Below are 21062 nucleotides of genomic sequence, written 5' to 3' on the forward strand. Positions count from 1 at the left end.
TGCATCAGTTTTACTTGGCTCTACCTTACTGGTCAGTCAAGGGCAAAATCAAGTTTAAGCAATTTGATTGGTTGTGACGGACTGGGGTGAGAACGGTACTGGAGGTGTACGTGCCGCTGCTACGCACAGTCAGTCAGTCGGCCTGCGGCCGTTCATGGACGAGGTTGGACCTGTGCCGTTGTGGACTATTATATTTTTTTTATTGCTAACCTTTTGGAGCTACCAACTTTTCCTGAACGCTTTGCTTGGTTTTTCGAGCCACGGATCCGGACCACGCTCAACGTTTTGCTTGGATTTTGGAGCTGCAGATCCGAACCACGCTCGTGAGCCGGAACGGACGGTGGGACCGAAGTTGGAGCAGTTTTATTGCCGTTCGTTTAAAACTGGTAATCCATGGTGGGGTGAGTAACCCATTCCTCGTGGTTGTTCTGGGAGCCGCCATCATTGGAACTGCTATTCCGAGGACGAATGCTAACAGAGTCTCCTCAGGCCTGCAACGTTTGAAAAGCCAACGGACTGCTTTAATAACTCAAGAAACTGAATAGTGTGGTTGATGCCAACAGTATTTGTATTTCATACATTCAGCTTTATTGTTTTTGTTTATTGAATACCACTTGTTTAAAGGGGTTGTTTTGAACAGTTCTGGTTCTGAGACAGCACAGTTGCACTAAGTGTGCTTAAAATCTTATTACTAATCTATTGGGGTTGTAATATTGAGTGTAGCACTTCCTGCGATTAATATCTAATTAATGGGTGGGATACCTTCTGTGCTATTGTTCCATGGTGCTGAAAGTTATCTGTGCTCTGTTAATGTGCATTGCCCTTGGTTTATTACTGACCAGTACGGTTTATTAAACTGGTACATATTCAACTTTACCATCTTCCTTCCTTATTTTAGTATAAGGTCACAGTCACACTGCATTTAGATCTTACTTATAGCTATCTTAGTCTTGCTCTTGTGCTCAGTTACGCACTCTATTCACTACATATATTGTTGCCAATTAATACATTATTTTCTCATTGTGAGGTAGTTGATAGAGTGTAGGTCAGAGAATCTGGGCGCTGTTCATAGGGGAAAACTAGAACAGTGGTTACATAAATGGAGGCACCGCTGGGATATTAGACCGAGTAACTGTCCTACAATCAAGACTAGAAGAACTATAATCATACCACAATGGCCAACTCATCCCTCCCACTACCACCGTTAGAGCTTCAGACCTGGTGCAGCGAATCAAATGTAAATCCAGCTTATGCAGTTGTCGTGAGTGGAGTTCCCATGGACACCAGTATTGCGGATGTGGAAGAGTTACTGGAGACAGTTAAAGCCTTCGGCAGAGTACGTGTCCGAGCCCAAAAGTCTGTCCCTCAACTGAAAACTGACATACTGCTGTGTGAGTGTCGCAATCCAGTTGACCCTAGCAAAGCGCCTCCAGAAATATTCCCCCACACGGGTGAATTACCGTGGAAGCTAACTTTGCTTACTGAACCTGCGGAAGAACCAGACGAGTTTGCCATAAAACTAAAAAGACTGCTTGAAAGTGAAGGAAAAACATTAGCAGATATTGAGCCCTTGCTTTCCCAAGAGTCAAATCTGAAACAGGAGCACCCTTCATCTATTATTCGGGCTGTTGGAGAACTGTTGGAAAAAGTGAGACCCCCACAGGAGAACAATGCATTTCGCCGACTACGAGTTTTCTCTGGAGTTACTCCCACCCCTGCTGGTGAAGAGACACTTGAGAATTGGTTGGAGCAGGCACAATTAATGCTCGATGAATGTGATTGTTCTGCCAAAGAGAAGCGGAAGAGGATTGTTGAGAGTGTAAAGGGGCCAGCGCTTGAAATAATACAAGCTATACGCTGCAATGATCCAGACACACCCCCTCAAAAATTCTTGGAGGCAATTGAAAATGTATTTGGCACCACAGAATCAGGTGAAGACCTATATTTTGCCTTCAGATCTATGCAGCAAAACCCAAATGAAAGACTTTCAGATTTTGTTAGAAGGCTGGAGAAAGTTCTCACCAAGGCTGTTCAAAAGGGTGGTGTCCCTCCTGCCCTAAGAGACCGTGCACGAGCTGAGCAGCTGTTACGAGGTGCTGTTGAATCTGACATTATGCTGCTGCAGCTGCGGCTAAAAGAAAGACTTCACAATCCCCCATCCTTCATGGCACTGCTAAGTGAGGTACGTGCAGATGAGGATCAGAAAATGCTAAGGCGGCATACTACCAGTGTGCGACAAGTTGGCGCAGCAGACCTAAAGGCACCAAAGCTCTCTGAAATGGATGCCCTCAAGGATCAGATAAAGGAGCTTCGAAGCCAAGTACAGCAGCTAACAGTAAAAGGACAAGATAGCCCTCACCTAATTGGAGGAGTGCCACAAGCTGTGGCTGCACGTTCTAATCCTGAGATGCATGTGTTAAAAGAACAAGTTCTTAGTCTCCAACACCAGTTCAGCCAACAAGCTACACCACCCACGGCTCCCATACCTCAGCCAAGGAACCAAAGAAATTCTTGGCGTAAAGATAGAGAACCCACAAAGTTTGCCAGAGAGGGTTCCAATGTATTTTGTTACCGTTGTGGCGAAGATGGCCACATTGCCACCAATTGCACCTGTCCTGAAAACTCTTCCAAGGTCATCCGAAAACTAATTCAGTCAATGCAAAAACTGCAACAAAGTCAAAAGAGAACCAGCTCACGGTCTTCAGAGCCAGAAAGAAAAGGTGGCCAAGTCACTGTGAGCCAAATTGGTCCTCCCACACCCAACCAGATACCTACAGGTCTCATTGGGGCACCAACAGTAGGCCAAATTATTATTGAAGGCCAGCCTTGTGATGCCTTAATGGACAGTGGCTCCACTGTTTCTATTGTATTTGAGGGCTGGTATACCCAACACCTATCCCACTTACCATTACACCCCATTTCGAGTCTAGACCTTTGGGGCCTTGGCCAGAACAGTTACCCCTATAAAGGTTTTATCGCTGCTCAAATACAGTTTCCTGAGGATATTGTAAAAGGTGGGTCCCGGACAGTCTTGGCTTTAGTCTGTCCAGAACCGAATGGTCCCGAACAGCAGCCAGTGATTATTGGCACAAATGCACGGACTTTCATTCATGAGCCACAATCCAAAAGGGCATCAAAGAACAACAAGGTGGCACAAACTATGCGGGTGTGCACACAGTCCATCCAAAAGTCACCTGTGACCCCAAACAGAGCAGCAGCTTTTGTGAAATGGGTTGGACCTGGGCCTCTAACTATACCCCCTGGTTCTGGACTTACAGCTACATGTAAAGTGTCCTGCTCAGAATCTTTGGAGGACAGCATACTGGTGATTGAGACACCTGTTACCAGATCCCTTCCTGCAGGGGTGCTAATGCCCTCATGTGTGCTTTTGTCCATGGACATGGATGCAGAACAATTCCCTCTGTTCCTGAAAAATGAAACGGCCAAACCCAAGTCCCTTCCTAAAGGCACGGTCATAGCTCATGTCCATAAAGCTGACATAGTCACCCAGATACAGCCAAGCCAAGTACCCCACCAACGACTTGACCCGACAGTCTTCAATTTTGGTGACTCCCCCATTCCTGAAAACTGGAAAGTCCAACTATCACAAAAGTTGGCTGAGCGACCTGAAGTTTTCTCTCTGACCGAATGGGATGTTGGACTTGCAAAAGGGGTTGAACACCACATCCGACTAAATGATTCTAGACCATTTCGAGAACGGGTAAGACGCCTGGCTCCCGCAGACATTGATGATGTCCGTCGACACTTACAAGAGCTTCTTGCTGCTGGCATAATTAAAGAATCTCGTTCACCATACGCCTCCCCAATTGTAATCGCAAGAAAGAAAACTGGCAAAATTCGAATGTGCATTGATTACCGCACACTTAATTCCAGAACCATACCAGACCAATACACACTTCCGAGAATAGACGATGCCTTGGCCTGCCTCACTGGGAGTCGCTGGTTCTCTGTGCTCGACCTTCGCAGTGGCTATTACCAAATTGAAATGGCAGAAGAAGACAAAGAAAAAACTGCATTCATTTGCCCATTGGGTTTCTACCAATTCGAACGCATGCCTCAAGGGATCACAGGTGCCCCTGCGACATTTCAGAGATTAATGGAGAAGGCAGTAGGCGATATGAATCTCCTCCAGTGTCTAGTCTACCTCGATGATCTTATTGTGTTTGGTCGTACTCTGGAAGAGCATGAAGAGCGACTTCTGAAAGTGCTCAATCGCCTGAGAGAACAAGGGTTAAAACTGTCCATTGATAAGTGTCAATTTTGCCAACCCCAAGTCAAATACGTTGGTCACATCGTGTCTGCTGCTGGCGTCGCAACAGACCCTGACAAGATAAAGGCAGTGGCGAATTGGGAACCTCCAGTAAACCTAAAATCACTGCAGTCCTTTTTAGGGTTCTGCGGTTATTACCGCAAGTTCATCGCCAACTATTCTGCCATAGTCCGGCCCCTCACAGATCTTACAAAGGGTTACCCACCAACACAAAAGAAACAAAGGAAAAATGAGCGCATTGTCACACCATACTATCACCCTTCTGAGTCATTTGGAGAGCGATGGACGCTAGAATGCACTGAGGCGTTTCGAAAAATTATCCAGTGCCTCACCCATGCCCCAGTCTTGGCCTTTGCGGACCCTACCAAGCCGTACATCCTTCATGTGGATGCCAGTCTTGACGGGCTTGGAGCGGTCCTTAATCAGGAACACTCTGATGGCTTACGCCCTGTTGCATTTGCTAGTCGCAAGTTGAGTCAGTCAGAGAGAAACTACCCTGTTCACCAACTAGAATTCTTGGCGTTGAAGTGGGCAGTCGTGGATAAGTTCCATGATTATCTTTATGGGGCCCGCTTTACGGTGAGGACAGACAATAACCCCCTCACTTATGTACTTACAACCGCCAAGTTGAACGCAACTGGTCATAGGTGGCTAGCCGCACTTACCACTTACGACTTTGACATCCAATACAAACCCGGCCGGGATAATGTGGATGCTGATTGGTTGTCCAGAAATGCAATCGGTGATGAACTCGGTTGGAGAGTAATACCCCCCTCTGGAGTTAAAGCTCTTTTCCACCCTGTGGACAGTACCAAGTCCTCAGAGCACCCAGAACGGCTTATTGACCAACTGGGGGCCACACCGAGTGCTGTTCCTGATGCATATGCTTGTTTTACTCACCTGCAGTTAAGTCCTCTGGAGAGACTAAGCAAACTGGACCTGGCCAAAGCACAAGACCTAGATCCTGTAATAGGTCCTGCCAAGAAAGCAGTCCAGGATGCGGTCTGGCCCTCCAACAGACATCCTGACTTATTGCTTCTACAAAAGGAAAGTTCAAAACTCCTGATGAAAGATGGCCTGTTGCATCGAAAAGTTTCCAGGCCTGCCGGCCTCCAGAACTTACAACTCGTTCTCCCAATTCAGTTCAGACCACAAGTACTCAGGGCTCTTCATGATGAGTCAGGGCACCTTGGAGTTGATCGCACAGTTGAGCTACTGAGAGACAGATTTTTCTGGCCCAAGATGGTCTCCGATGTGACAGACTACATCAAGAATTGTGGCAGGTGTGTTGCCCGCAAGACCCTACCTCGACGGGCTGCACCATTACACCAAATCACAAGCAATGGCCCTCTCGACCTAGTCTGCATAGATTTTTTATCTATTGAGCCTGATTCGAAGGGAGTGGCCAATGTTCTCGTTGTTACAGACCATTTCACCCGATACGCCCAGGCCTACATCAGCAAAGATCAAAAAGCCTCAACCGTTGCCAAGATTTTGGTTGAAAAGTTCTTTGTTCACTACGGGCTGCCTGCAAGGATTCACTCTGATCAGGGGCGTGATTTTGAGAGCCGGTTAATCAAAGAACTTCTACAAATGTTGGGCATAAAGAAGTCTAGGACAACTCCTTATCACCCCCAGGGTGACCCCCAACCAGAGCGTTTTAACCGCACACTCCTATCTATGCTGGGCACGCTCAATCCCTCTCAAAAGCAAAAGTGGAGTCAACATATCAGTTTGCTGGTTCACGCTTACAATTGTACGCGGAACGACGCTACCAGTTACTCACCATACTACCTTATGTTTGGTCGTGAGGCTCGTCTGCCAGTTGACCTTTGCTTTGGTACATCTCCAGATGGCACAGACCACCAAAGTTACCTTCAGTATGTTGAAAAGCTAAGAGCAGAGTTGCAAAAGGCTTACAAACTGGCACAAGAAGTTGCAGACAAGAACCACCAGTGCAACAAAAGATACTATGACACAAGAGTAAGAAATCAAGTTCTAGGACCAGGAGACAGAGTACTTATTCGAGCTACAGGTGTACCTGGCAAGAATAAACTTGGAGACAAGTGGAGCTCAAGCCCCTATATAGTGGTTGAAAAATTGCCAAGCCTGCCGGTTTACAAGGTAAAGCCAGAAAGGGGCAGAGTCATTGTCAAAACCTTGCATCGTGACCATTTACTACCTATTGGGCACCTGGTTCGGTTTCCTGTTGATCATGAAAAGAAACCAGAGTGCCACCGACCAGAAACAAGGTCCTCAGCAGAGACCAAGACGAACAGACCTGATGACAGTGCAATGCAAAGAACTGACAAGGAGATCATGTCTGAGACGGAGGAAGACGATCTGTGGTACCTATCCACTGCTCAAAGAGAGTCTGTTTCCCAAGCACTAGATCTCCTTGCAGATCACTTCAACCGCAGAGAGTCTGCTGTCACTGCAGACCCAACACTAACTTCAAACAGTGCTTGTCCAACAGAGCCTATGAGTGCTATTACTGTCTCAGAGGCTGAGGAGGAACCAGAGGTTAGGCAGCTGCCTGACGACCCTGTGGCGGACGCAGGTCTAGCTGGGGGAGCGCTCCCTTTGGCTAGTCAGTCTGAAAGCAGTGCAGAGCCCCTCAGTGATCATCAGTCACGTCGAGAGATTAGACCAGTCATTCGGCTCAGTTATGACAAGCCTGGACATTCCATCGACAAGCCATTTGTGATAGTACACCGAGGAGTGAGAATCACCATTGAAAGAAGGAGCCATGCCCCTGTGTTCCAGTGTGTGCCTCCTGCAGTTTAGCTGGGGTTTTCTGACAAGTAATTTAGCCACCTAAGGGTAAATTGATTTGTTCTGCATAGATAGTCCGATGAGGGCATCTGGACTTTTAGAAGGGGGAGGATGTAACCCCTCAGGTTATATATATATCACTCTTTTCTCCCCTTAAACAGTAGTAATCACGTTTTCTTAATTTGGTAAGTGTTTTACACTCACATATTGTTATTTACTACCGCCAGTAAATGCATCAGTTTTACTTGGCTCTACCTTACTGGTCAGTCAAGGGCAAAATCAAGTTTAAGCAATTTGATTGGTTGTGACGGACTGGGGTGAGAACGGTACTGGAGGTGTACGTGCCGCTGCTACGCACAGTCAGTCAGTCGGCCTGCGGCCGTTCATGGACGAGGTTGGACCTGTGCCGTTGTGGACTATTATATTTTTTTTATTGCTAACCTTTTGGAGCTACCAACTTTTCCTGAACGCTTTGCTTGGTTTTTCGAGCCACGGATCCGGACCACGCTCAACGTTTTGCTTGGATTTTGGAGCTGCAGATCCGAACCACGCTCGTGAGCCGGAACGGACGGTGGGACCGAAGTTGGAGCAGTTTTATTGCCGTTCGTTTAAAACTGGTAATCCATGGTGGGGTGAGTAACCCATTCCTCGTGGTTGTTCTGGGAGCCGCCATCATTGGAACTGCTATTCCGAGGACGAATGCTAACAGAGTCTCCTCAGGCCTGCAACGTTTGAAAAGCCAACGGACTGCTTTAATAACTCAAGAAACTGAATAGTGTGGTTGATGCCAACAGTATTTGTATTTCATACATTCAGTTTTATTGTTTTTGTTTATTGAATACCACTTGTTTAAAGGGGTTGTTTTGAACAGTTCTGGTTCTGAGACAGCACAGTTGCACTAAGTGTGCTTAAAATCTTATTACTAATCTATTGGGGTTGTAATATTGAGTGTAGCACTTCCTGCGATTAATATCTAATTAATGGGTGGGATACCTTCTGTGCTATTGTTCCATGGTGCTGAAAGTTATCTGTGCTCTGTTAATGTGCATTGCCCTTGGTTTATTACTGACCAGTACGGTTTATTAAACTGGTACATATTCAACTTTACCATCTTCCTTCCTTATTTTAGTATAAGGTCACAGTCACACTGCATTTAGATCTTACTTATAGCTATCTTAGTCTTGCTCTTGTGCTCAGTTACGCACTCTATTCATTACATATATTGTTGCCAATTAATACATTATTTTCTCATTGTGAGGTAGTTGATAGAGTGTAGGTCAGAGAATCTGGGCGCTGTTCATAGGGGAAAACTAGAACAGTGGTTACATTTTTATTTATTTTATTTAGCCAAAAAAGTTATTTATGATTGAAAGCAAGACATGAATCAGTAGATAATACAATAATGTAAAAGGAGTGTCAATTAAAAATAATTTAGGTGCCAAGTAAATAGTTATGTCTTCCTAAACAATCCATGAAAAAAAAATTGCCTTTACAGTGACAGTAAAGCATTTTAATAATTGCTGATGATTTATCTTTAGTGATGAGCTCCAAGTGTTTGAGGTTGGAAGGACCTCCTAGTCTTTAACTCACTTCATGACATCAGCCACCACCCCTGTAATGAAGGTTGTACAAAATCTGCCTGGAGCCAAATTTTTTCTTCATTCCACCTGAAATTAAGTTTGAAATCAATTAAACTTTTCTTGTGTGTTTTCTTGATACAAATATTCCCTTTGCATATCTTTGTGTCTCTTGCAAATGAATAATTCATGACATTTATAAAAACTGAGGAAGTTAATGCAAAAGCACTGGACATATAAAGACATATATTTACGCTGAACCCTAATAGAAAGAACACCATTGAATCTGAGAAACTTAAAACTGTGAAGCTATGTAATGTTTACCACTTTTAATTTAGGTTTTTATTCTCAGTCTTATTACTTGCCTCACCTTTACTGTCTTAAGGCAATTCTCTTTTGCAGCAGTGTGTGCTTTCTTTTCTCTCCCTAAATCCCTGCTTCATTTATTCTTTATTTCTAACTCTACACATACCTCCTACCCCCAAATACTCTTACTCCATTATTTCATCTGCATCCTCAAAATCAGAACTTTGTGTTTTGTGCTGCAGAGAATAGTAGGAAAAAATAGCAGACAAAACTAAAAGTGAGAGTCTGATTCAGAACAACAATGAGTCATTAGATATTACAATGTATAATATCAGAGTCTTCTTCTGATTGGAGATTTAACAATAGTGCTCTGTCTGTCCTCCATGCCACTTCATTGATCTCAAGATATTCAACTTGAGTTCAGTGGTTGAAGCTTCCTCTTGCCTCAAAAATATGCAAAACAACTCAACTCAGAAAAATACTTTCCTTAGTTTTTTTTTTAATACATAGCATGTCCAAGCAACATAATAAACAACAGTGCACACATGCAAACAGATTCTTTTTAGAAGCAAATCAAATACCTGCTTTCTTGTTTAAGTATTGGTAACTAGATATTAAAAAATGCTAAATAGGGCCTCCAACCTATGGTGACACTTACACTTTTAATCCAAAACATGTACTGTAGGTTTAATACAAGTTCATAAGAGAGGTGGCAGTAGACCTTTGAACAACATCTTGAAGAGTGAGAAGATGCCTGAGAACTGGAAGAAAAAAGTGTTCTGGTGCCAATTATCAAGAACAAGAAGGTGGACTGAATTGGGGGCAATTACAGAGGAATAAAGCTAATGAGTCTTACAATGAAGCTGTAGGATAGCGTAGTGCAGGGGTGTCAAACTCAATTTCACCAAGGACTACTTCAGCATATTGGCCACTCTCAACGGGCCACATTGACCGTATAAATCAGGAATGCCCAAGTGCAGTCTTCCAGACTGCAACTTTTAGATGTGTCCCTGCTAAAACATACCCCAGACAAAAAGTTGACTTCCCTCATTAGCAGCAACTCAGTTCTGTAGAGGCCTATGAATGAGTCAATGATCCAGGTGTGTTAGAGAAAGAACGCATCTAAAGTTGCAGAGTGGTAGGTCTGGAAAACTAGACTTGGGCAACCCTAGCATAAATGTATGAAAATACAATGTTAAAAATAAATTAAACACCTTATATTGTTAAATAACTGATTTTATGTATTCAAGTTTTAAATATTACATTTGAGTTTACATGGATGTAAAATTACTGCTCAGTTTAAAAATTACAATATTTTTAAACTGCTCAGCTAAACTTCGCTCTTTAGCTCGTTAGCTTGTCGATGTTTCAGTTTTATTCGCTGGGAAAATTATTCTTTGTCTGCTTTAAAGATAAGCAGACAAAGAATAAAAACAAGTTTTGATATTAACTCTCAACTTCATTCACAAAACTTTTTCGTTATTTATTACACAACGAACATGTATTTCACATAAGAACCAAACAATTAGGTGACGTTGCCTGTCCTTGAACACAAAGCTGATCCCTCTTCACCCTGTCACCAACTCACACACATCCTCATTGTGTTGTGTTGTGTAAATAAACAAAACACAAGCAAAATCAATAAACTATATGCATATTCCAGTATACTGAGTTTTGGTTTTACATTCATTCTATTTAAATTTAGTTTGTTCGTGCTTACTAATGTTTTCTGGCCGGATGTCTGGCACCGTTTTCCCCTGGTCAGTTCGTCGATGTCCGGATTTAGTTCTATTCTGTGGCAATCCGCAAAACGGCGTGTAGGTTTTTGTCAGTAATGCGCGATCTGTGCTTGGTCTTGTTTAAATTCATTATTGAAAACACAGATAGGTGCTTCCAAACATGGACAAAACACGAGCTGCATGGAGTCGAAGCTGTGGCATCAAATCAGGGGGCAGCAGACGGTAAAAATCCTCGATTGAAACATCACGGGACTTTGCTCTTAAGCTTGTTAGCTTGTCGATGTTTCAGTTTTATTCGCTGGGAAAATTAATAATCAGCTTGAGGTGACTCTGCTGCACTTTAGTGGCGAGAAGCCGTAATGTTGGCTGGTAAGAATCGGACGGCATTATGGGAGATGTAGTTTGTAGTCAATTCGTGCTCAAAACCTATTTTAAGTCAATCAATGGGGCTGTAAAACGGTGGTGGGGGGAGAGGGCCACATAAAATGACATAGCGGGCCACATGTGGCCCGCGGGCCTTGAGTTTGACACATGTGGCGTAGTGGAAGCCAGGCTAATGTCAGAAGTGAGCGTTTGTGAGCAGCAGCATGGTTCCATGCCAAAGTAGAAGAGTGCTACAGACACAAGTTTTTGCTTTTAGGTGTCTTTAATTTTAGAGAAAGCGTATGAAAGAGTAGTGAGAGAAAAGCTGTGGTATTGCTTAAAAAGGTCCAGTGTGACACAGAAGTACATCAGAGTGGTGCAGCACATGAATGATGGCTGTGAGACAGCAGTGAGGTGTGCTGTAGGAGTGACTGAGAAGTTCAAGCTGAAAGTAAAACTTCATCATGTTCTTCATTGGTTCTAGGCCACTTCTTGTTTGTTTTCGTGATGGACAGGTTGACATATAAAGTTAGACAGGAATCTGGATTATGATGTTTGCAGATGACATTGTGATCAGCACTAAGAGGTGGAACTATAAGTGGAAAAAAAGGATTGAAGCTTCAGCTTGCAGCAAGACATGATACAATTATGTAAATGAGAGGGACACAAGCAGACTGGTAGAAGAAAAGAAGGTAGAGGACCATAAGTACTGAAGGTCAAAAGTCCAGATCAACAGAGAGTGTGGAAAAGCGGTGAGGGAGTGTGTTCAATCTGGTTAGAATGGGTAGAGAAAAGTGTCAGGTGAGATGTGTGATTAAGGGGCATGAGAATGAATAAAAGGGAAGACTCCTACTGTGTAGGAGACAGTAGTGAAACTAACAATTTATCGTTTAGAGACAATACCAATGAGGCCTTCAAACTCAAGACATAGAGATACCATAGTTATAGTATCTCTATGACTATTGCCATAGAGATACAGCAAGTAAAAGAAATTTGGAAAACAGTTCTTATGATTTATCTTTGGTATTAGTGTCTGGGGCAGACCAAAGGTCCATTATGACCACAACAGCAGAATTTGCACTTTGACTCTACACCAGATATCTTAAGTGGAAACTAACATAACCAACTAAAACCATCAATTGAAAAAGTTAAGAGATCACAATTACTGGGCATATATCTGATTAATTCCTTTCTAGTTTCAGCATATTAACTCAATATGTATTTTATAACAAATCTCCTGCATTGCAAGAACTGAAGGCTCATTGCCAGAATTCTCCTCCATGTTCTGTTGTGTTCAGGCATTTTTTACTCTGCAGTAATGGGCCACTTTCTGAATAAATAAGCATTCATCTTTCTTGAGTTGATCTCTGTTCCCTGCTGCTTTGCTCATGTACAGAAATGCTGTAATCCCTCTTGTCTTCTCCCAGTGTTTTCCTCATCTTTCTCTTCTCTGTCTTGACAAGAGGTGCAAACACTCTTGCCATCTGCTCTATGATGCAACTGGGTTTTACGTAATGAGATCTTTACTCATCCATACCATTCCTGAGTTGCATGGTCTGCAGCCCCCACACTCTGTTTATTTGCAGTGTGTCCTATCTGGATGTATTTTTGTTTGTTTTGTTTTACAAGGGATTTCATTTGCACTACTTGCACAGTACTTTTATTTCTATTTCTTTCATTTATTATGAACCACTTTGGGCAATTCAATTAACTATTTTTGTTTTATATATTAATTAAACTAGGAAATATGTGTGACAAAAACATTGTTTTTGCTGTTAAAACCCCTAACATTCTATATAGGAAATATATTAAAGGAATGAACTGGTTTATAACCAGTTATTCCACTGTGGTCTCCAGCAAGTTCATTCCCATTAGCAGATCTTCCCTGTTTCTTGTACTTCCTTTAGGTGTGGTACAAGCCGCACCATGTATTGATCGAAAAGTGCATTTGTTGACTGTCCTGAGACTTATGTCACTGGGTGACTTATGTGACTCCTCAAACAATGACATCTCAACCACGTGTCAACGTTTGGAGCAGAATAAAGGTGATTTCGCAGTCTTGCAAGCAGTGGTGTAGATCTGGTCAGCGTTCTGTCAGATCTAGTTACAGTTTGGCACTGGCCGATGTGTAACAAATATGGTGTGCATTTTATTCTTTTCAACAAGGTTCATGCATGGTTATTAGTCTATATTTTTGAACACAATATCTAAATTCAAAATATTGTACTAGCTTAAAAAACAAAGTAAAATACTATTGTATAAAGATATTTTTACATATTGAAACTGGGACTTGGTCTTTTACCAAAGACAAAAGAGAAATCTTACAACCTCTAAAATCTGATGCCACTCCATTTTTGTTTACATTTTGTGATGAAGATAGTTAAGCTCAGTGTCTTCTTCAGAGGTTTTCCTTCAATGGTTCTAGGCACAGTCGTACTACAGGTAAGGAAAGGAACACATTTTTCAAGGGTTTGGGATCATTGGACACAGTGCCATGTGAAAGAGAACTGCATCAGCTGAAAATGGAAGAAATTGGTCCCCAGTAGAGTCAAGTCTACTGGACTATCAGGTGTGAAAATAGTTGTAGGATGTATGATCAAAGGTTCTACCAACTGACTCTGGGGGACTAAATACAAATCCACATCACACTGTTTTGACAATTACTTGTAAAAAACTTTTTCCTTTCCTTTCACTTGAGAAATATGCACCACTCTGTGTTGGTCCATCAGATAAAAGCCCAGTAAAATACTTTGCTGTCATTGGCCATAACTTGAAAGAAGTGAATGATTTCAAAGGGTATGAACACCTTTTGTAAGGCACTGTAATTCTTGCCGTGTCCCCACACCTTGAGTGTTGCTCCTGGTAGATGCTGACAGTTCACGCTTAAAAAGACTGCAGCAACTGACATCCCAGAAGCTGCAAATTGAGGAGGGAAAAGGTCCCGCTTATTACACCTCCAGGAATTGTTCTTACCTATATCGTATGCCAAGAAGTCAGCAGAAAAGCACTTGGCTCCATTGCTTAGAGATGTGTCATTGTGAGTGTTTCCTCCAAACACCAGCATTGTGCCACTCAACAGCACCGCCGAGTGGAGGTACCGCGGCAACCCGCTCTCCCTGAGAATCAACCTGCACACAGACATAGAAAGGAGAGATTATAGTCAGGAGATGGCGAGAGCTAGTTTGTCAAGAACTTGCCTGTCTTTCTCTATGTGTATGCGTGCACGTATGTGTGCCAGACGCCATGGCATGTTGTTGAAGGTAGATCTCTGGTTGTTTGACCCGGCCTACGGTGACTGCCCTTCGTGCCAGCTGTTCAGTCATTAGAGCCGAGAACACACACTCAGAAACACACTCACAGGCTTCATCAGGAGGACTCGTTATGCTGTGTGAGACTTCTCTGATATTTAGGGTCACGTAGATGACAACTGTGGCTTCTTAAGTTACTGCAGCCACTCTCAGTGCCATCTAGAAACTACTGTATGTTTCAGAGGACAAGCTAATGAGCTTTAATGATAATAAATTTGCTGAATAAACATTGTAATATTATTCAGTCCTATGCATTTGTTGAGTGTCCTGTTGGGTAAAGGTCTTCCAGTTGGCTAGAGGGTCTTCAAGGTCTTCAAACTTCACTAAAGAGATGCTAGGAGTCATTTTCTTCGTTTGGCTTAATTTATCTTCAAAGCTGACATTGGCATCCGTCTTGTACTGCATGATTACAGATGAGAATCGCTCAATACTGGTCTGAACACACTCTAGACAGATTGGGGACAATTTGGCCCAGATCACCTTCAGAAGAGTTATGTGCAATAGGTATCAGGCTGTTTGTAGTACATGTTTGGACATAGTTAAAGAATCAACAGTTAGAAATACTTAGTATATGTTATCTTATGTTTGCTGTGTTCTCATGTTCACTGTATTTGATGTGTGAAATTGTTGTGCTGTTCGTTCTCCCACTGTTCTGAGTTTTTCAGTTCCTGCCTTGCAGTTGCAGTTGCTGAACTCAACGGTCAGCTCGTAGGTGTGGCATGCCTGCACCCAAGATAACAGAATCTAGAAAATTCCTGAAGAAATTTAACTGGGGCCTGCCAAAGTGTGCCGGTCAGTTTGGGCACAGTGTTTTGATGCTAAAAATTAGCATCAATGCTAAGTATAGCTAAAAAATTACAAAGTAGCATATGGAGAATCACAAGAATGTTGACTAACATGGACCTGCAACTTTCAGTATGTTAAAATTAATGCATAAGCTAAAATTAGTCAAAATGCTAATGTTAGCATGAATGCTGTGAGTAGCATGTGGGTATCACTAGCATGTTGTCTTACATTCACTTCCTCCATTGAGTATACTAATCATAGCTAATGTATAAGAAATAGCTAAAATGCTTATGTTAGGGAAAAGGCTCATAGTGGGAGGAAGTGAAATGCTAATATTTGTGCTAATGTTAATGCATTGCCTTGCTGCGCAAGGCAGCACATTAACCTGAGAGGTGTAGATAATACAGGCTAATATTATTGCACCACCTATGGCAGTGCACTAACCTGAGAGGAATATCGAGGCTTTTATTTTGAAATTTTCAGTAAGCTTCATTTTAAATGGCAACACTAATCTCATGTATAACAGTGGTTGGGGGTAAATCAGTTATATAATGCCCAAAAGAGCAATTACTTGATGTGAAAATTGTCATGGCTTTTATTTTGAAATTTTCAGTAAGCTTTATTTCACAGGGCCAAACTAATCCCATGTGTAACAGTGGTTGGGTTAAATCAGTTATATAATGCCCAGAACATTCTACCATGTCTGTAGTTCTAACATTCTGCTCAGCCTCCTTCTGTTATTACAGAAGTCACGAGTTCCACCATCATTGTAGTTTTTTAACTGCCAACTCAGCCCTCCTCTGTAGTAACAGAGTTCTAAAATTATTAAACCAAAATTATTTCTTTGTAACTCTTCTCCAAGCAGGCAAAATTTCTTGTCACATTTTACAACAGCAGCAGCAAATGCCTGTAAGTAACATTTTAATTTTACTATTAAGATATTTTTAACTCAAGTGTGATTCAAAATTTTAAGCCTGATAGAATGATGAAAAACCCTACTTAAATTAATAGTTTTAATATACCATTGTCAATCTAAACTTAATATTTAACCATTAAAATCCCTGTTTTAATCCCTAGCCTCCTGAAATATACACTTCCAACTTTTGTCATGATTAATCATTCACCTTGAATGATTAAGTGACGCAGTTGCAAAGGGTTAATAGTTTGAGTCATGCAGAACTGACCTGACCATTTCCATGGGATGGTCAGGTCAGTTCTGCATGACCTGACCATGTCAGACGCAATGGACCATCCCTTCTGACATAGATCTACAGTATGATATAGATCTATGTCATAGATCAAAGAACATCTGGGGTTATGAATGCTTCCATCTCAAAACATCAGGTAATATACAAGCAGCTCTGTGACCCTTAGCATGGTGTTTTGCAAGGATTTTTAGTATGGAAGAGGTCTTAGCCACTTTCCACCCCCCCCCTTCCTGGTATCAAATTTGAAATGAGTAGCTCTCAGGACGAGTGCACGGAATACGATGTTATTGATGCATATCTTTCTAATCCTTCTCCGGCTGGGGAAGGTTGCTCTGAGAAAAAACTTAGCTCTCAGGATGAGTGCACTGTGTCTGAGTACGATACTACCGATGCTTATCTTTTCAATCCTTCTCCGGCTGGGAAGCAAACTTCTCTGGCCAGGGAAAACGCCGGGGACATTTCAGTTTTCGGACATTTCAGTCTGAAAACTCAACTTCTGCTTTGACGAAAAAGACACTACAAGGCAATACCCACATAGAGACTGCCCTCCTAGGGAACGATTTCTCAAATTTTTCCAAAGAACAAACTTCTCCGACTGGGGAAGTTTGCGATAAAAGGAGACAGTTGAGACTAAAAACTCAACTTCTCCTCTGACAAAAGTGGCATTAGAAGACTGGACCCATCAAGACAGATCTATCATAGGGAACGATTTCTCTAATCTCAAAGAACAAACTTCCCTGGTTGCAAACGTTTGCTCTGAAAAGACAACAGTTGAGTGTAAAAACTCAACTTCTGCTCTGACGAAAGCGGCATTAGAAGACCAGACCCATGAAAAGAGATCTGTCTGAGGGGATGAATTCAACAAACTTCGCGAATCTCCCAAGGTCCAAAGACCACCAATTTTACCCAGCTGCAACATTTGCAATGAAGAGCAAAGACGTCACTCTGAATTGAGCAAACGTTCGCACAGATGTCACGCTAAAGATTTTTGTTGTACCTTGTTTTGACTGACAGCATGTTACATCGGTCACCCTCCTGATTTTTAGTATGGCAGAGATCATAGTCAGCGAAAACGGCATTAGGAGACAGTACCCCAGATGAGACCACTGTCCTAGATAACGATTTTTCCAATATTCCCAAAGAACAAACATGGAGACATGGATATGGATATGGATGGATATGTTAATGAACAGTAAAAAAACCTTGCGTAAAATGTAAGGGAGTTGTAATTACAACTGTCCATCCATTTCATCCATCCATTTTCTTCCGCTTATCCGGGGAGTGGTCACGGGGGTAGCAGCTTAAGAAGGGAGGTCCAGACTTCAGTCTCTCCAGCCACTTGTTCCATGTCCTCTGGGGGAATCCCAAGCCGTTCCCAAGCCAGCCGAGAGACATAGTCCCTCCAGCGTGTCCTGGGTCTTCCCCGGAGCTTCCTCCCGGTGGGACATGCTCGGAAAACCTCACCAGGGAGGAGTCCAAGAGGCATCCTGACCAGATGCCCGAGGCACCTCAACTGGCTCTTCTCGACCGGGAGGAGCAGCGGTTCTACTCCGAGTCCCTCCCATTTGACCGAGCTTCTCACCCTATTTATAAGGGAGAGCCCAGACACCATACAGAGAAAACCCATTTCGGCTCTTGGGCCATGGAATGTCACCTCTCTAGTGGGGAAGGAGCCGGAGCTAGTGTGTGAGGTTGAGAGGTTCTGGCTAGAAATAGTCAGTCTCCCCTCGAACCATGGCTCTGGTTCTGGAACTAGTCTCTTTGAGAGGGGCTGGACATACTTCCACTCTGGAGTTGTCCACGGTGAGAGGCGCCGGGCAGGAGTGGGCATACTTGTTGACCCCCATCTTGGCGCAAGTATGTTGGGGTTTACCCCGGTGAACAAGAGGGTAGCCTCCCTCAGCCTACAGGTTGGGGGACGGGTCCTGACTGTAGTTTGTGCTTACGGGCCGAATGACAGTTCAGATTACCCACCCTTCTTGGAGTCCTTAGAGGGGGTACTGGAAAGTGTCCCTCCTGGGGACTCCCTTGTTCTGCTGGGGGACTGCAACGCTCACGTGGGCAATGACAGTGAGACCTGGAGGGGCGTGGTTGGGAGGAACGGCACCCCCCATCTGAACTCGAGTGATGCTCTGTTGTTGGACTTCTGTGCTTGTCACGGATTGTCCATAACAAACACCATGTTCAGGCATAAGGGTGTCCATATATACACTTGGCACCAGGACACCCTAGGCCGCAGTTCAAGGACTTTGTCATCGTTTCATCAGATCTGCGGCCGTATGTCTTGGATACTCAGGTGAGAGAGGTGTGGAGCCGTCCACTGACCACTACCTGGTGGTGAGTTGGCTCCGGTGGTTGGGGAGGATGCCGGTCAGACCTGGCAGACCCAAATGTGTTGTGAGGGTCTGCTGGGAAAGTCTGGCAGAGTCTCCTGTGAGATGAAGCTTTAACTCCCATCTCCGGCAGAACTTTGAACATGTTCTGGGAGAGTTGTGGGACATTGAGTCTGAGTGGACCATGTTCCATGTCTCCATTGTCGAGGCAGCCTATCGGAGCTGTGACCACAAGGTTGTCGGTGCCTGTCGTGGCGGCAACCCTCGAACCCTCGAACATCTTCGGTGAGGGATGCTGTCAGGCTGAAGAAGGAGTCCTATCGGGGCTTTTTGGCCTGTGGGACTCCAGAAGCAGCTGATGGGTACCGGCAGGCAAAGTGGCATGTGGCTCGGGTGGTTGCTGAGGCAAAAACTCGGGCGTGGGAGGAGTTTGGAGAGGCTATGGAGAAAGACTTCACCACATCTTCGAGGTGAATCTGGTCCACCATCCAGCATCTCAGGAGGAGGAAGTAGTGCAGCACCAACACTGTTTATAGTGTTGCTTCAGCATCTTGTTGCAAACCTTGAAGGATCTTAGCTTCCTCCAGTCTGCTCTGTCCCTTCCTATAGATGGTTCACTGTTGCGTCTCAGTCCAGTCTGTTGTCTAGATGAACACATAGGTGTTTATATCATTCAACCACCACCACTTCTTTTCCCACAGTGGAAATTGGGTTTGATTTAATCCTGTTCCTCCTGAAATCAACAATCATCTCCTTTTCTCCCTGGTGCTCCGGTTTCCTGGCCACAGTCTGAAATCATGACTGTTAGGTCAACTGGTCCCTAAATTCTCCTTAGTTGTCAATAAAAAATAAATATCATGAATAAAATATCAAAAATAAAACATCAGGGCTGCACAGTTGGTAGTACTGTTGCCTTGCAGCAATAAAGTCTTGGGTTTGAATCCCGGCCTGGGTTTTTTATGCATGGGGTTTGCATGTTTTCCATGTGAAGCTCCGGCTTCCTCCCATAGTACAAAAGATTTTGTGCACATTAGATAATAGAAGGATAATGGATTTTTTTTTAACTTGTTTCTAATAATAATTGTTATTATTTTTAGTAATAATAATAGCAATAATAATATGAATACTAGAAAATTCCTGACGAAATTTAACCGGGGCCTGCCAAAGTGTGCACGTCAGTTTGGACCCAGCATTCTGATGCTAAAAAACTTGGACTTGCACCATTGAGTATGTTAAAGTAAGTGTATCAGCTGAAATTAGCCAAAATGCTAAAGTTAGCATGAATGCTGTCAGTTGCATGTGGGTAGGGTGACCAGACGTCCTCTTTTTCCGGACATGTCCTACTTTTCAGACCTAAAAAAATGTCCGGGGGGAATTTAAAAATTGTCCGGGATTTTGGTCAACTGCCTCAAACCACATTACATACCTTACAGTGCATTGTAGGGCACTGCGCATGACGCTGCGTGTCACATAATCCCTGAGCCGCGTCAGTGTGGGCAGTCCTGTTCTTAATCAGAACATCGCTTTCAGTACGCCAACAACATGCGAAAGCGCAAATGTATGTAGTTTTCCCGCTTTTAGACTTTCTGTCCAGCACCCCCCCCACCGCTGCAGGTTCACCTGGCTTTCCCAGCACCCCCCCCCCCCGCTGCAGGTTGTCTGGGTTTTCTCAAAGTAAAATATGGTCACCCTACATGTGGGGCATCACTAGCATGTTGTCTGTACTTTACTTACTCCATTCAGTATACTAAACATGGCTAATAAGTAAGATAAATAGCTAATAGCTTATATATGGTAAAAGGCTAATCTGCCATTTCTAATGAAACAATAAATTCTGCTCCCTAATCAGAAATCCCTGAATGAGAATATCCAAATGTTGGTTCAGTGAACTGAGGTAATGCAAAAGAGAATTAAGTAACACGCAAAATTTAAAACTATTCACCTTAGATTTTACACTTTTTAAGGACCCACAGAGCATAAAATAGAATAAACTCATAGTTTGTAGGAGAATCATTTCAGTGCAATCAGAGCAGTAGAAGAAGAGAATCAGACAGGAGGTTTGACCTCAGGTGACTTTAAGCAGATGGATGACTGAAACAGGAAGCTCAGCTCCATTAGTCTCCCTTCACATTGAGCACATGCACAAGTGTAACAGTCACCATGATGAATGCACTGCTACCCGAGCAACCTGCTGTGGCTCTCACTTTTCAACAGGAAATAAATGCTGCTCCTTTGTGTCATTTGAGATATTGGACTTTAGAAAATGTTCTTGTAATGCAGCAGTGGGAGGCTGGTTTGTGAAAAGTTCTGACTTATTTAATACAATTCAAAGGGCTGCAGTGACTTTTTTACACTTATTTGTGAAGTATAATTTGC

General features: G+C 43.3%; 1 protein-coding gene across 9 annotated transcripts in view; it reads right to left on the reverse strand.

Moving 5' to 3' along the window:
* Nucleotides 1-21062, reverse strand: part of LOC102221619 (attractin-like protein 1) — a 361245-nt gene that overhangs the window by 259198 nt on the left and 80985 nt on the right. For all 9 annotated transcript variants that reach the window (XR_002752045.1, XR_002752046.1, XR_002752047.1 and 6 more), the window contains exon 10: nt 14025-14179. Coding sequence is in view for 6 of the 9 variants with exons in the window: in XM_023327068.1 (XP_023182836.1) it covers nt 14025-14179 (155 nt within the window). In the remaining 3 variants the exon portion in view is untranslated. The remainder of the gene's footprint in view (nt 1-14024; nt 14180-21062) is intronic.

Source organism: Xiphophorus maculatus, chromosome 22 (assembly GCF_002775205.1).
Source record: "Xiphophorus maculatus strain JP 163 A chromosome 22, X_maculatus-5.0-male, whole genome shotgun sequence".
NCBI lineage: Eukaryota > Metazoa > Chordata > Actinopteri > Cyprinodontiformes > Poeciliidae > Xiphophorus > Xiphophorus maculatus.